This window comes from Mytilus trossulus, chromosome 1 (genome assembly GCF_036588685.1).
Source record: "Mytilus trossulus isolate FHL-02 chromosome 1, PNRI_Mtr1.1.1.hap1, whole genome shotgun sequence".
Lineage (NCBI taxonomy): Eukaryota > Metazoa > Mollusca > Bivalvia > Mytilida > Mytilidae > Mytilus > Mytilus trossulus.
The window spans coordinates 104,756,959-104,771,152 of record NC_086373.1 but is presented as its reverse complement, the minus strand read 5'-3'; the positions used below and the strand labels follow the sequence as shown (position 1 = coordinate 104,771,152).

At 31.3% G+C, this 14,194-nt stretch overlaps 1 protein-coding gene across 12 annotated transcripts in view; it reads left to right on the top strand.

Moving 5' to 3' along the window:
* The window catches only part of LOC134695336 (focal adhesion kinase 1-like), a 66,505-nt gene that overhangs the window by 27,165 nt on the left and 25,146 nt on the right, over positions 1 to 14,194 (top strand). For 9 of the 12 annotated variants that reach the window (XM_063556624.1, XM_063556633.1, XM_063556607.1 and 6 more), the window contains 10 exons: positions 789 to 929; positions 1,532 to 1,612; positions 2,133 to 2,343; positions 2,997 to 3,044; positions 9,042 to 9,072; positions 9,849 to 9,901; positions 10,584 to 10,643; positions 12,389 to 12,421; positions 13,305 to 13,402; positions 13,812 to 13,896. In XM_063556624.1, coding sequence (XP_063412694.1) covers positions 789 to 929; positions 1,532 to 1,612; positions 2,133 to 2,343; positions 2,997 to 3,044; positions 9,042 to 9,072; positions 9,849 to 9,901; positions 10,584 to 10,643; positions 12,389 to 12,421; positions 13,305 to 13,402; positions 13,812 to 13,896 — 841 coding nt within the window. The remainder of the gene's footprint in view (positions 1 to 788; positions 930 to 1,531; positions 1,613 to 2,132; positions 2,344 to 2,996; positions 3,045 to 9,041; positions 9,073 to 9,848; positions 9,902 to 10,583; positions 10,644 to 12,388; positions 12,422 to 13,304; positions 13,403 to 13,811; positions 13,897 to 14,194) is intronic. The other 3 variants (XM_063556585.1, XM_063556579.1, XM_063556593.1) reach the window with 3 other exon arrangements.

The following is a 14,194-nucleotide window of genomic DNA, read 5'->3' as shown; positions in this document are numbered from 1 at the left end:
TGAAAATATCAGTCATTTCATTACATAGACATACCGAGTTGGTGAAACAAGAAAGTATAACGATTCCCGAATCAAAATCATTGACTAACTAAAAGTGAAAATAAGTTTCAGTTTTGTTAGTGTTCAAATCTATTTGTCTTAATGTCTCGTGAATTTCTAATTTACATTTAGGTAATTTTGGAAACTGCTTTCGCCTGTCTCTGTATAAGGACATATCAACATTTTTCAAGTCAATATATATTCAAATATTTATAATTTACCAGGTAAATTTCCGGAAAAGTAATAAATACAAATTGCGAAAATGTATACTTTAAATTTGCGGAAACGTAATATTGGGACTTTGAAAAATTAGCGGAAATGCAATACGCCCCATACAAAATATCAATTGAAATGGCTCAACTCAATCAAATGACATGAAAACAAACAAGTGAATATACACTGAACATACACTAAATGTATGTATGAAGTATTTCAAAGTATTAGTAAAAGAGGATATGAAGGTTGATTGCTGACATCAGATGTCAAAAATAGAGTCACCAAACATCACACCAGAAGAGATGGTTGGCAATGTGAAAATGTTCAATGGTTAAAACATCTGTTACAATAAATACCATATTTTTGCTGACTTTCAATTTAAAATAACAAAAGAAGTTTCAAAATTAGACTCAATCTTTGTTATAAATACTTAGTAGTACACCACTTCACCAAGGAGTTATTGTTATTGGTTTTTAAGTGTATACTACATCATGTTTTTTTGTTTACACAATTGTTTTTTTCTTTCTTTTCAGTCCAAAACATTACGGAAGTTGATACAACTCCATTTTAAACAGTATGCTCAGTTTGCTGAACATGAATGTGTATATAAATTTTTTGATACGTTGAAAACTGTGTGTAAATTTGAACAAGAAAGATTCAGATGTGCATTAGGGGTAAGTATACAAAAGTATAAAAATTCAGGGTGCATTATGGGTAAGTACTAAAGAGTAAACAGGTTCAGGGGTGCATTAAGGATAAGTACAAAAGACTAAAACAGATTCAGGGGTTTATCAGGAATAAGTATAAAAGACTGAACAAGATTCAGGAAGGCATTAGGAATTTGACTAAAGAGTCAAAAGATTCAGGGGTGCATGAGTGGTAGGTACAAAAGATTCATGGTGCATAAGGGATAATTAAGAAATACAGCTTATAAAAACTAATGGTATTTACTTACAATTTTATATTGGAACTTCTGAACCATAATTTCTTGTTGGTTAAGATTCCTTTTATATTTTTTTATTGGTACCAATAAGTTATCTGTTTCCTCAACTTGTAATAGTAACAGCCATTTACAGTAATAGAAAACACAGAGTTGATACCTATTGTGATGTCTTTACACAGAAAAGTATATACTTCATTGAAAACAAAGTGTCAGAATAAGATACAATATTAAAACATTATCAATTATATTCCAAATTACATCTTTAACCAAAATATGTTCTATATTCTTTATGCTTTGTGTTTGTTGATTTAATGGTATATTTATTCTTTTTAGTCATCTGGTTGGAGTATATCCATGGAACTAGTTATAGGACCTGATGTTGGAATAAGTTACCTTACAGAGAAAGCTTCATCTGTATGTATTCTGTAAATGATAAATGTTAATTTTTCAAATGCTTTAATTCTTCATTTTGTAATGCCCTCGACGTGGTGTAGGGGGCATTTATTTTTTACATCTGTTTGTACATATACCAGTACATCCCAAAATTAGTTTCCTTTCCATAACTTAGGTTTGCCTCAACCAAATGTTATGAAACAAATACACTGCTTATTGATACCACAAAACACAGATTAGTTTAAAATTTTAGTGGTTTCACTTTCACTGATCTTGATTTGTGTCCCTATGCAAACAGAAAAATAGCAGAATTTGCCATACATATTTACAAGCCCGGGCATCTAGGTTCATTGGACACATTCTTTATTTATTTTCAGATTGATATGCATGAGAAAATGCAGTCAATAGTATCAATTCAACAACTTGAACAAGCATTTTGTTCGAAGATTTCTTTAAATGTAATTTTGAATACAAAATCATTGAACTAGAATTCTTTCCTGATGTTTTATTTCAATATGAATTGTTTTTATTTCTCTTACAGCCAACACACATGGCTGACTTCAACCAAGTACAATCCATACAATCATCTGTGTCAGAAAACAAAGGGCTTCTACAAATAAAAGTGGCAGGAGCCACAGAGCCACTAACAATAACATGTTCCTCTGTTGATGAGGCTGAAGATATGGCAGATTTAATTGATGGATATTGTCGTTTAGTACATGATATCAGTACTTCAGTATGGAGCAAAAAAGGTACTTACTTGTGATAATAAATTACATTCAATAGAAATTACCTTTTAGGAACTGAATTAAGGTTTAGAAAACTTTATTTGTGTAGACCCTATTGTATTGTGTAGATTATTAATATTTAACAATGTTGTATCTTTGTAAATATCTTGAGATTCCCTGTTACTAAAATACAGTATAAAAAAAATAATTTACTTCAATGATTTTCCTAAAAAAAGCATTTTAAATCTTTCAGAAGTTATTTCTAGAAAGAAAATTTTAAACCCAAAATGCAATAAGCCTGAATAAGTAAAAGCATTTTTTGGTTTCAAATGTTGAAGCTGCAGATTGAAAAAGGAACAAAAAATCTTATGTTTAAAAGTTAAAAATGATTACCCATTATGGCTAAGGAATTTGTTGGAAATAGAAAAATAAACTTTACACAGGTATATATCATAGATGTCTGCAATGTCCATTTTTGAAAGTTTGGTTAACACAGATTGAATACATTTTAACTCTGGTGGATAGTTGTTTCAGTGGCAATGATACCACATCTCATTTTGACATTCTTTGTTCACACCATAATTCAAAGAGATATGGAAGAAAATTCTTCATATTATTTTTTTTCAAAACACTAATACACATAGACCTATTAATATGGTATCTAATTCTTTATCAAGCTGGCATAGAATGGGTCCCACTGAATGACACAAAACCGAGTCGGAAAGGTTGGTTATGCATGACAGATTTTTGTTCACTGTCTGTGATGAGTATACTCCAATACACAAAAATTATCTATTTGGTGTTGGCCTAGTTATCCAATATCAGTAATAATGCATGTTATTTTATTGAAAAATTCAGTTCAAATTTAGTAGGACAAAATTTAATGATAGATTTATAATGGCACTGAAACTGGATTCTTTGAGGTTTTATTTTTGTCATCAAACTGTTTTGTTATTTATTTGTTACATTTTTGTGGTTGTTTACATTTGATAACAAAGGTTTCAGTTTCTGTGTCATTATTTGTAGTGTATTTCTTCACAGACTATTGTTACCTTGACAACTAATGCACTTTTCACCAAGTTGTTCTCCCTTGATGCTACATGTGCACCATGAACCCATCCCCACTTTATCCTATATTTGTTTTAAGTTTTCCTTACAAATGCAAAAAATCCCAACTTCAGTTTTAATACTCACCATTTCATCCACAGAGCCTCCATATATCCAAAATAAATTATCTACCATTATACAATATCAGTTCAATGTGTACAGACATGTTTATCAATAATATTAATTTCAGCACTTAAGTACAGCTCTTTGTAAGAACCAGGCAGAGTGTGATACATGAAGGTTTCAGATTTTTTCTATAATTTGTCTAGTAGAAGCAATATATGAAAAATGCTCAAAAAATAATTTTGAGTAGGAAAATATGAGTGGTTGCCATGGTAACGGACACTCTATTTTGTGGTCGTTAAGCATGGTAAAATCTTTCAAAAATTAGCTAAATCACCTCAATTCAGAGCCTGATTATGAATCAAATCGTGAATTTTTCTTTAATTTTCATATGTAACATTGATAGAACTTGGTTTAAGCTTCATTTTAGTGAAAATTGCATGTGAATCAAATTTGTAATTTTTTTGTAACATTTTGTGAAAAAATGCATTTTTTCAACTTTTCTGAAAATGGGATTTTTGTTGAATTACCCCATTTTCTCTGGTGTTTTTCAGAAAAGTGCAAATGTGTACAGAATAGTTAGCACTGTAGTTATGAAGTTTGGATACTACTTTACCAAATTTAATAGAAAAATGTGTGGGATTTTTTTTAATTTTATCACCATAGCAACCTATTTTTTCCTTGGAAACGGAGTTTTTTTTTGCAGAATATTGCAGTTTAAGAGCTTAAATGTCCTTGATTTTCCATAGCCGATTAGAAAAATACATAAAAGCTAACGCAAACTTTGAATTGCAATCGTCAAGTCTTGTTGACTTCAATTTTTACCACGGAAACACATATTATCCTTAGCAACATCCACTCTGAAATTGCATAAATAGAAACTTATGTAAAAAATACATAAATATAGGGTGTTTATTTTCAAATTGGAATATTACTGCTTTGCTTCACTTACGGTCTATTCTGTTTATTTCATAAGGTTCAACAAATGTAATATATAATGTAATATTATGGTTGGAAGGTTAGAAAAAGGGGGGGTTTAGCTTCAGAGGTTAGTTAAGGTACATTGCAGTTCTCTTGCCATGTTTTTGATTTTTTGTCCGATTTTCGGAAACCTCAGGTTTTATTCATTTGAATGCCTTAATAAAATGGTATTGACCCCCATTTATCTTTTTATAAATCTTTTACATGTATAATGATAAGCAATCTGTTAAAGTTTTATAAAATTCAAATTATTTTTTGATAGTTTTGAGAATGTAAACTTGTCAATGAAATAGCTAGGAAAAGTCAAGAGAGACTATTTTCCCGCCAATATTTCAATGGCTAATATCTCGAAATCAAGCACATTGATCTGTATATTTTTTTACTCTTTTGATTCCTTTATTAATCCCCTATCGATATCCACTAATATTTAAATTGAAAGATTGAAAATAACGTCATACAATTGTGAAACTCCAAGTCAAATGGACAAATTTATCTTTCTGCTTTAAAATGAATTTTTAATAAGCAAACATTTTTTTTTAAATCTCAGAATATGATCAAGATTCTTTGATAGAAAGTCATTGAATTTTCATTTCGATATAATGAAGTATTTTTTAAGAAACTCGGATAGCAATTTAAATAGAGAGAAAATAATTTTATTAATAAAACATCTTCATTCTATATAGATTTCTTGCCAACCTACTTTACACAAACGAGAGCTTACTTTGGTAGTATATTTATAATAATTTTCTCCTATGTTCTATTTTAGCCATAGTAGCTATGTTTCTTGACATACAAGGAAATAAAATATATAATTTATACTAGATACTCTGAAACTCATTTAGCCTAAGTTTGGCTGAAATTGATACAGCAGTTTCAAAGGAGAAGATTTTTTAAAGTAAGTCAACATGATGAACAAATTGTGAAAAAAGTCTTTAAAGGGCTATAACTCCTTAAGGGGTCAATTGACAATTTTTGTCAAATTGACTTAATTGAAGATCTTACTTTGCTGAACATTATTGCTGTTTACAGTTTATCTCTATCTATAATAATATTCAAGATAATAACCAAAAACAGCAAAATTTCCTTAAAATTACCAATTCAGAGGCAGCAACCCAACAACAGGTTGTCTGATTCATCTGAAAATTTCAGGGCAGATAGATCTTGACCTGATAAACAATATTACCCCATGTCAGATTTGCTCTAAATGCTTTGGTTTTTGAGTTATAAGCCAAAAACTGCATTTTACCCCTATGTTCTATTTTTAGCAATGGCGACCATGTTTGTTGATAGATCAAAACTTCGGATACAATTTATAAATTAGATACCCTAAGGAACATTCAGTTAAAGTTTGAAAGTATTTTGCCCAGTAGTTTCAGAGGAGAAGATTCTTGAAATGGTTTACGACGACAGACGACGACGGACGACAGACGACAGACGACGGACGACGACGGACGCCAAGTGATGGCATAAGCTCACTTGTCCCTTCGGGACAGGTGAGCTAAAAATGATACCTCTATTTACCGGTTTACTATCTTAAAGGAGAGGAGGGGGATTTCAGAAGGATAAGAAGTGTGCTTCAGCTGAACCCCCCTCCCTAAAACACACACACACAACAATATATAATGTTATCGGAATCTAGAACTTGTGAGATATATGTAGAACGACCCATAGTAAGGAATGATTCCTTATTGATACAATTATATTGCTTGATAATTCTGATTTGGTACTTTTGCCGGTAATAGCATAATTATTCTACCGGGATTAACACAATTCCAACTTAGCAGATGTATTCTATTTGTCTATCTCAGAGATCCTGAATTTCAATTGCGGGATAGTAGTACAACAAAGCAGTTATTGATGAAATGTTAATAGCTACATGTATATATTGAGAGGATTCCATTATACTGGACTTCCGATATTAGCTATCACCCATTGCCTATTATTATTTTTAAAATCACCACTAACGTAAAATGTGTTCAATTTGCCTGTCCGTCTATATCCACCCGTCCATCACACTTCAGTTTCAGTTTAGAAATGTTTTGACCAAATGATTCTATTAATGGTTTGTTAATATTATGTTACGGATCAATTTTGTGATTTATGCTGGTGGAACAACATCTCATCTGCCATAAGAAATTAAGATTTTTTTTACATTTGTTAGGGCCATATATCTCTCGACTTTCCATAAGCCAGGTTGACCCAGCTATTGCAATCCCATGAAGTTCATCATCTGTCAACCTTAAACCAAATGCTCCACAGGGCACAGCTTTATACGACCGCAGAGTTCAAACCCTGAACAGTTGGGGCAAGTATGGACACAACATTCAAGCTTGATACAGCTCTGAATTTGGATTGCGATTAAATAGTTGACAAAACATAGTTTTCTGACCCAGAATAAATGCGGTATGAGAACTAGAACTCAAAACTTAAAAATTGGACATTTACCTATTATGGTCCAATATCCAAAATCTAAATACATGATTAGATTCAGCATATCAAAGAACCCCCAAGAATTAAGTTTTTGTTAAAATCAAACTAAGTTTAATTTTGGACCCTTTGGACCTTAATGTAGACCAATTTGAAAACGGGACCAAAAATTAAGAATCTACATTCACAGTTAAGATTCGGTATATTAAAAAACCCAATTATTCAATTTTTGACGAAATCAAACAAAGTTTAATTTGGACCCTTTTGGTCCCTAATTACTAAACTGTTGGGACCAAAACTCCCAAAATAAATCCTAAACTTCCTTTATGGTCATAAACCTTGTGTTAAAATTTCATAGATTTCTATTTACTTATACTAAAGTTATGGTGCGAAAACCAAGAAAAATGCTTAATTGGGCCCCTTTTTGGTCCCTAATTCCTAAACTTTTGGGACCAAAACTCCCAAAATCAATCCCAACCTTTCTTTTGTGTTCTTGAACATTGTGTTTGAATTTTATAAATTTCTATTCACTTATACTGAAGTTATTGTGTGTAAACCAAGAAAAATGTCTAAATGGGCCCTTTTTTGGCCCCTAATTCCTAAACGATAGGGACTAAAACTCTCAAAATCAATCCCAACCTTCTTTTTGAGGTAAATAACCGTGTGTTTAAATTTCATAGATTTCTATTAACTTACAATAAAGTAAAAGTGCGAAAACCATTGTTTTTTCGGACGACGAAACGCAATTAACTTTTCAAATATCTACTTGTATGCAACATTTGAAAAAATCAACTTACCTCCCCCCCTTTTTCCAAGCACGCCCCCCCCCCCCCCCCCCCCAACCCTAATGTTTTATGACATTACATTTATTGAACAATCTGAAGACAAAATCCCAGACAAGACTGTGAGTGAAGCAAAAAATGAAGTCATATTCCAATTTGAACCCTTTATTTATCTATTTTTTTCACATAAATTTCTATTTATGCAGTTTTTTAGTGGATGTTGCTATGGATAATATGTCTGTTCGTGGTAACTATTGAACTCAACAACACTTAACGATTGTAGTTTAAAGTTTGCGTTAGCTTTTATGTATTTTTCTTATCAGTTATGAAAAATTCAGGACATTTAAGCTCTTAAACTGCAATATTCTGCAAATGAAAACTCCGTTTCCAAGGAAAAAATCGGTTGCTATGGTGATAAAACTAAAAAAAATCCCACACATTTTTCTATTAAATTTGGTAAAGTAGTATCCAAACTTCATAACTACAGTGCTAACTATTCTGTACACATTTGCACTTTTCTGAAAAACACCAGAGAAAATGGGGTAATTCAGCAAAAATCCCAATTTCAGAAAAGTTGAAAAAATGCATTTTTTCACCAAGTTTTACAAAAAAAATACAAATTTGGTTGACATGCAATTTTCACTAAAATGAAGCTTAAAGCAAGTTCTATCAATGTTACATATGAAAATTAATGAAAAATGCATTATTCTATTCATAATCAGGCTCTGAAATGTGGTGATTTACTTGATTTTTGAAAGATTTTACAACGCTTAACAACCAAAAAATTGTGTGTCCGTTACCATGGCAACCACTCATAATTTCCCACTCAAAATTATTTTTTGAGCATTTTTCATATATAGCTTCTACTAGGCCAATTATAGATAAAATCTGAAACCCCCCATGTATCACATGTATATGGCACACTGCCTGGTTCTTATAAAGAGCTGTACTTAAGCTTAATGTAGAAGCCTACAAGAAAAGAAAAGGATATTTTAACAAATGACGCATTACAGATGTGATACAACTGTTTTCTTAAGAGAACTGTCTTCCCTTAAATTCAAATGTGTTTTTTTTTATATAATTGTCTTCCCTTTCATAGCTATAGTATCATATAGATCCACCATTTTCCTTACATTCTTTTTAACTGTTTAAGTCTCAATTTATTTTCCATGTTTCAAAAATTGATGCATTTCTGCTTTTTTATTTTTTGGATTTTCTGTTTGTTTCAAGCTTGGTTTTAACTAATATAATATTTATAGCTGTATAGTTATTGAAAAGTTATATTAAAGTGATTGTTTAATTAGATATATGAGAAAAAAGAGAAAAAAATGTAGGAGGATGTTTCCTTTCTTTATTTTCCAGATGAGAAAATACCAAGAACTCCAAAGTCAAGGTAAGATCTTACATTTACATGATAAGTTATTAAGTACAAAAGTAAAAATAATAATAAATTACACTAGTGTACCAACACCTGGTAAATCTTCTGTCAGTAGAATCTATAATGTGGATACCTCGGATATGCAGGATCGTTGAGGTAAAAACATGAAATGTAGAAGGTCCTTTAAGGAATGCTCCATTAATTTATTGAGATCAACATGTTAAAGTGGCTAGGCCACCATCATCAGGGTAGAAAACAATACATTTCAGGCCAATTTATTACATCAGCATGATTTTATGTATTGTTTTCTATCCTGATGATGATCTCAATAAAGAATCATTTTTATGAGAAAGAATTTTATTGATATTTTTCCTTCAGTCATTTTCATTGCACTCACTATAGTATACTGTTTGCCTCTTACATGTACCAATCAGTAGAACCATCAGATATCAGACTCAAATTTAAAATTGCTATTCTAAAGATTACTTTGTAGGGTATGACTCCATTTCTGTATTTTTGCAAACTCCAGGTGTGATTTGTCATTTCTTGACTGACTTCCATTATCAATTGATTTTGTTTTTCTCGTCTTACTCATAATAATTACCAATAAAGTTCAAAGGGGGAAATAATTGATACAGTTTGTTCTTGCAAATCCTGTCCAATGGATAATTTGCTAATGCCATGGTGATATTTTGTTTTTGCCACCTGCTAGCTTGTAGTTTCAAAATTTTACAAAAATTTCATGCATAGTGTTAAAGGGTATCATCACTATTATTTTTTTTATGTTATAGAGCCAGAAGATTGGATAGTTATGGTAAATCAGAACAGAGGAATGGCCATGACAGTAAGTCAACATAATAATTTGATGGTCACATCAATATTTTTTAAGATTTTAGTTGTATAATCCATGACTAATAGTACCATTTATATGGCCATGATAGTTAGCCACATGATCTTTCACATTAATTATATATAATTATATTAATCACAGAATCAATACATCACTTTTATGACATATTGTGTCACTTGTAGTTTTGCTTAGATTTTGTTCTCTGTATATTAGATTATTATTTAATGAATTAACTTTGTACAAACTTCCATATTTTTCTCTTCTGATCAAGAATAAGGAGTATAGGGCTTCTATGAACAATTTTATTTTCTATTTTGATTTTGTTTGATTTATGGTGTTTTAAAGCTACTTTTAAGCACAGCATTTAGGCAATTTCATGGCGGTCAGTTTTTATTAAAACCACCAACCTCAGATAGGAAAACTGATAATCCTAGTCAATTAAGATTGGATTTGAGTGCATCCGCACGAGCAGGGTTCAAACTCACAACCTCAGAGTTGACTGGCTAGGGATTACAGTTGTAACTACTTAGACCACTTGGCCACTGAGGTCCCTCTTTTCTAAATTTGAAATTGTGCAAGTAAATCTTTGAGATTGTTTTGAGAAAAAAATATGACTAATGTGAGGCTGCACAAGTACATTGTTGTGACTGTATAACCAACATTATATGCTCTACAGGATGTACTTCTGACTATGCTGAGATTGTGGAAGAAGAAGGGGACTACAGTACTCCTATGAGTAAGTTTTTATTGTCACAGTTCAGGGGAGATTATTCAAAGGAAATTCTCATTATAAACTAAATAGCTAATTGTAATGCTAATGTTATTTTTGAAGGAATATTGTCTGACAAAATATTTACAATAATGAAAAAAAGAAATTAACCTTTCATCAGTCATTGTTATGCTCAGAAATAATTTAAACTTTTTTTCATGAAAAAATGCCTAAAAAATTTATGGCAATTTAAGACCATTTTTCTTCTATTATTAGCTCACCTGGCCCAAAGGGCCAAGTGAGCTTTTCTCATCACTTTGCGTCCGTCGTCCGTCGTCGTCGTCCGTCGTCGTCGTCGTCCTGCGTCCGGCGTTAACTTTTACAAAAATCTTCTCCTCTGAAACTACTGGGCCAAATTCAACTAAACTTGGCCACAATCATCATTGGGGTATCTAGTTTAAAAATTGTGTCCGGTGACCCCGCCAACCAACCAAGATGGCCGCCATGGCTAAAAATAGAACATAGGGGTAAAATACAGTTTTTGGCTTATAACTCAAAAACCAAAGCATTTAGAGCAAATCTGACATGGGGTAAAATTGTTTATCAGGTTTAGATCTATCTGCCCTGAAATTTTCAGATGAATCTGACATTCCGTTGTTAGGTTGCTGCCCCTGAATTGGTAATTTTAACGAAATTTTGTTGTTTTTGATTATTATCTTGAATATTATTATAGATAGAGATAAACTGTAAACAGCAATAATGTTCAGCAAAGTAAGATCTACAAATAAGTCACCATGACCAAAATGGTCAATTGACCACTTAAGGAGTTATTGCCCTTTTTAGTCAATTTTTAACCATTTTTCGTAAATCTTAAGTAATCTTTTAGAAAAATCTTCTCCTCTGAAACTACTGGGTCAAATTAATTGAAACTTGGCCACAATCATCATTGGGGTATCTAGTTTAAAAATTGTGTCCTGTGACCAGGCCAACCAACCAAGATGGCTGCCACGTCTAAAAATAGAACATAGGGGTAAAATGCAGTTTTTTGCTTATAACTCAAAAACCAAAGCATTAAGAGCAAATTTGACAGGAAGTAAAATTGTTGATCAGGTCAAGATCTATCTGCCCTGGAATTTTCAGATGAATTGGATCATCGGTTGTTAGGTTGCTGCCCCTGAATTGGTAATTTTGAGGAAATTTTGCTGTTTTTTTGTTATTATCTTGAATATTATTATAGATAGGTATAAACTGTAAAAAGCAATAATGTACAGCAAAGTAAAAACTAAAAATAAGTCAACATGACCAAATAGTCAATTGACCCCCTAAGGAGTTATTGCCCTTCATAGTCAATTTTTAATAATTTTCACAAAATTTGTAAATTTTCACTAACATTTTCCACAGAAACTACTGTTATAGATAGAGATAATTGTAAGCAGCAAAAATGTTTAGTAAAGTAAGATCTACAAACACATCACCATCACCAAAACACAATTTTGTCATGAATCCATCTGTGTACAATGTTTAATATTAACATAGACCAAGGTGAGCGACACAGGCTCTTTAGAGCCTCTAGTTTTCATTCATATAGAATTGTTAAGTCATCATCACATTTTTGTACAAAAAAGAACTTAATAATGAATGAAAGTCAATAACATATATATATTTAAAAAATTATTCAAAGGGTAAAATAGAAATAGTGACCTTTCGATTCTTTGAAAGGACACAGTTTCAAAAGTAGTTTTGTAACATATGAAATACATATAATCACTTAGGCGAAGGTGGCAGCAGAAGAAGGAAGCGGAAGTGTGAGTTACAATGCATTATGGGAGGATGCATGCTCCATAACTCTTCTCACTAAATCTGTATAAGGGAATATATGAGATTACTAATATAATTCCAATGACCAATTTCTCAAAACTTTAGAATTCAGTCGAACTTTTTTCCGATTTAATCTTAGATATACTATCTTGTCATTCCTTGTTAATTTGAAGTAGTATTCGTAAGACATCCAGCATTTTGTGTTTTGCTAGCAGTGAAATTTCTTGAATGAGAAATGCATGTCTTTAGTGCACCGCCTTGTGCATTTTCCTTCAGTAATTTTCAGAGTTTACTGACCTTTTGTTTATCCATTTTTCCAGATTACTTAACATTTGATGAACAGTTTTTGAAAAGTTTTCACTCTTACTTTCTTGGACATATAGAAATATATATGCATTTGCTATATTTCATTATTTACAGAAAAGGAAATAATTTTCTACTCCAAACAAAATTGAAAAATAAGTATTCCCACATATCTTAAATGAAATCTCTCTATTTCATGGTCATTTGGTTAGACATTAAGAGTATAGTGTAATATATTGACTATGAGATGCATGCAGCTTTATAAAGTTATGGCTATGCATGATGCAATAATGACTAATATTTATTTAAAAGTACAGAGTCTTTTTGTAAAAATTGTATTTCATATTCAGAGGTCTTTGTCAGAAGTCTTGTTTTCAAATTGTTAATGAGATGTGTAATTGTGTAGCTCTTGGATAGTTTGTTTATGCATTTTTTATCAGAAAGTTTGTTGGATATTTATAGAGTGATATTAATGTTTGTAATTATATAAATTACTGTTGTGTATTTCAACGGTTAATGTATGTCTGTACTTGCATAAATGAAATGATTATTTGTGTATTATTTCAGCCAAGGACTATGAATTAAGAAGAGATCTTGTACAGTTATATGAAGTTTTAGGAGAAGGACAGTTTGGTGATGTCTATAAAGGTGCATGGACAGATAAGGTATATAGACATTTATCTTTATAATCATACTTTTTTCAAATAGGGTTATTTTCAAGTATGTCCAAGGGAGTTTTATTGTGAACATACATACTATATCTTTAGTTGCCATATAATTAAAAGTAGTGAAAATTATGATCTTGTTTCCTGCAGAAGAAAATAATGTCATCATACTGAACCTAACATATTTTTTCGAAGGGTGAAGTACACTTTTAAGGCTTATTTAGCATTGTGAATTAGAGAAGGGGGGTTGTTTGATATCTTTCTCTTAGTGTTAATGTTGTTAGTGTTGATGGTAGAAGGCAATAGTGTAATTTTCTAGGATGTTTTGAAACTTTTGAAATGTAATTAAATGAAAAATTAAGACAAATATTGTAAAATGGATCAAATAAGATATATGTCTATTTTATAGGATTCAGAAGTTCATCCTGTGGCTGTGAAGACATGTAAAGAAGAAAATGAAGAAACCATGACAGAAAAATTCTTAGAGGAAGCATGTGAGTTTGTTATATTTACACTCAGGGAAACTTACACATCCAAATATTAGAAAACTAAATATGTATTACCAAACTTAACTTAGCTTTATTGCTAGTAACTTTAATCAGTGTTTTCCATAAGAACCGGCCGCCGGCCAAATTGACCGGTTCAAGCAATTATTTGGCCGGTTCAATCGTCATCAGTCTAAAAAATTTGGGTGCATATTTTACTTATACGACTATTTTACATTTCGTAACTTTATTGATCTTTATTATTATCTTCAATTCTTGAAGTTTTATTTACGTTTGAGAGTTCCGG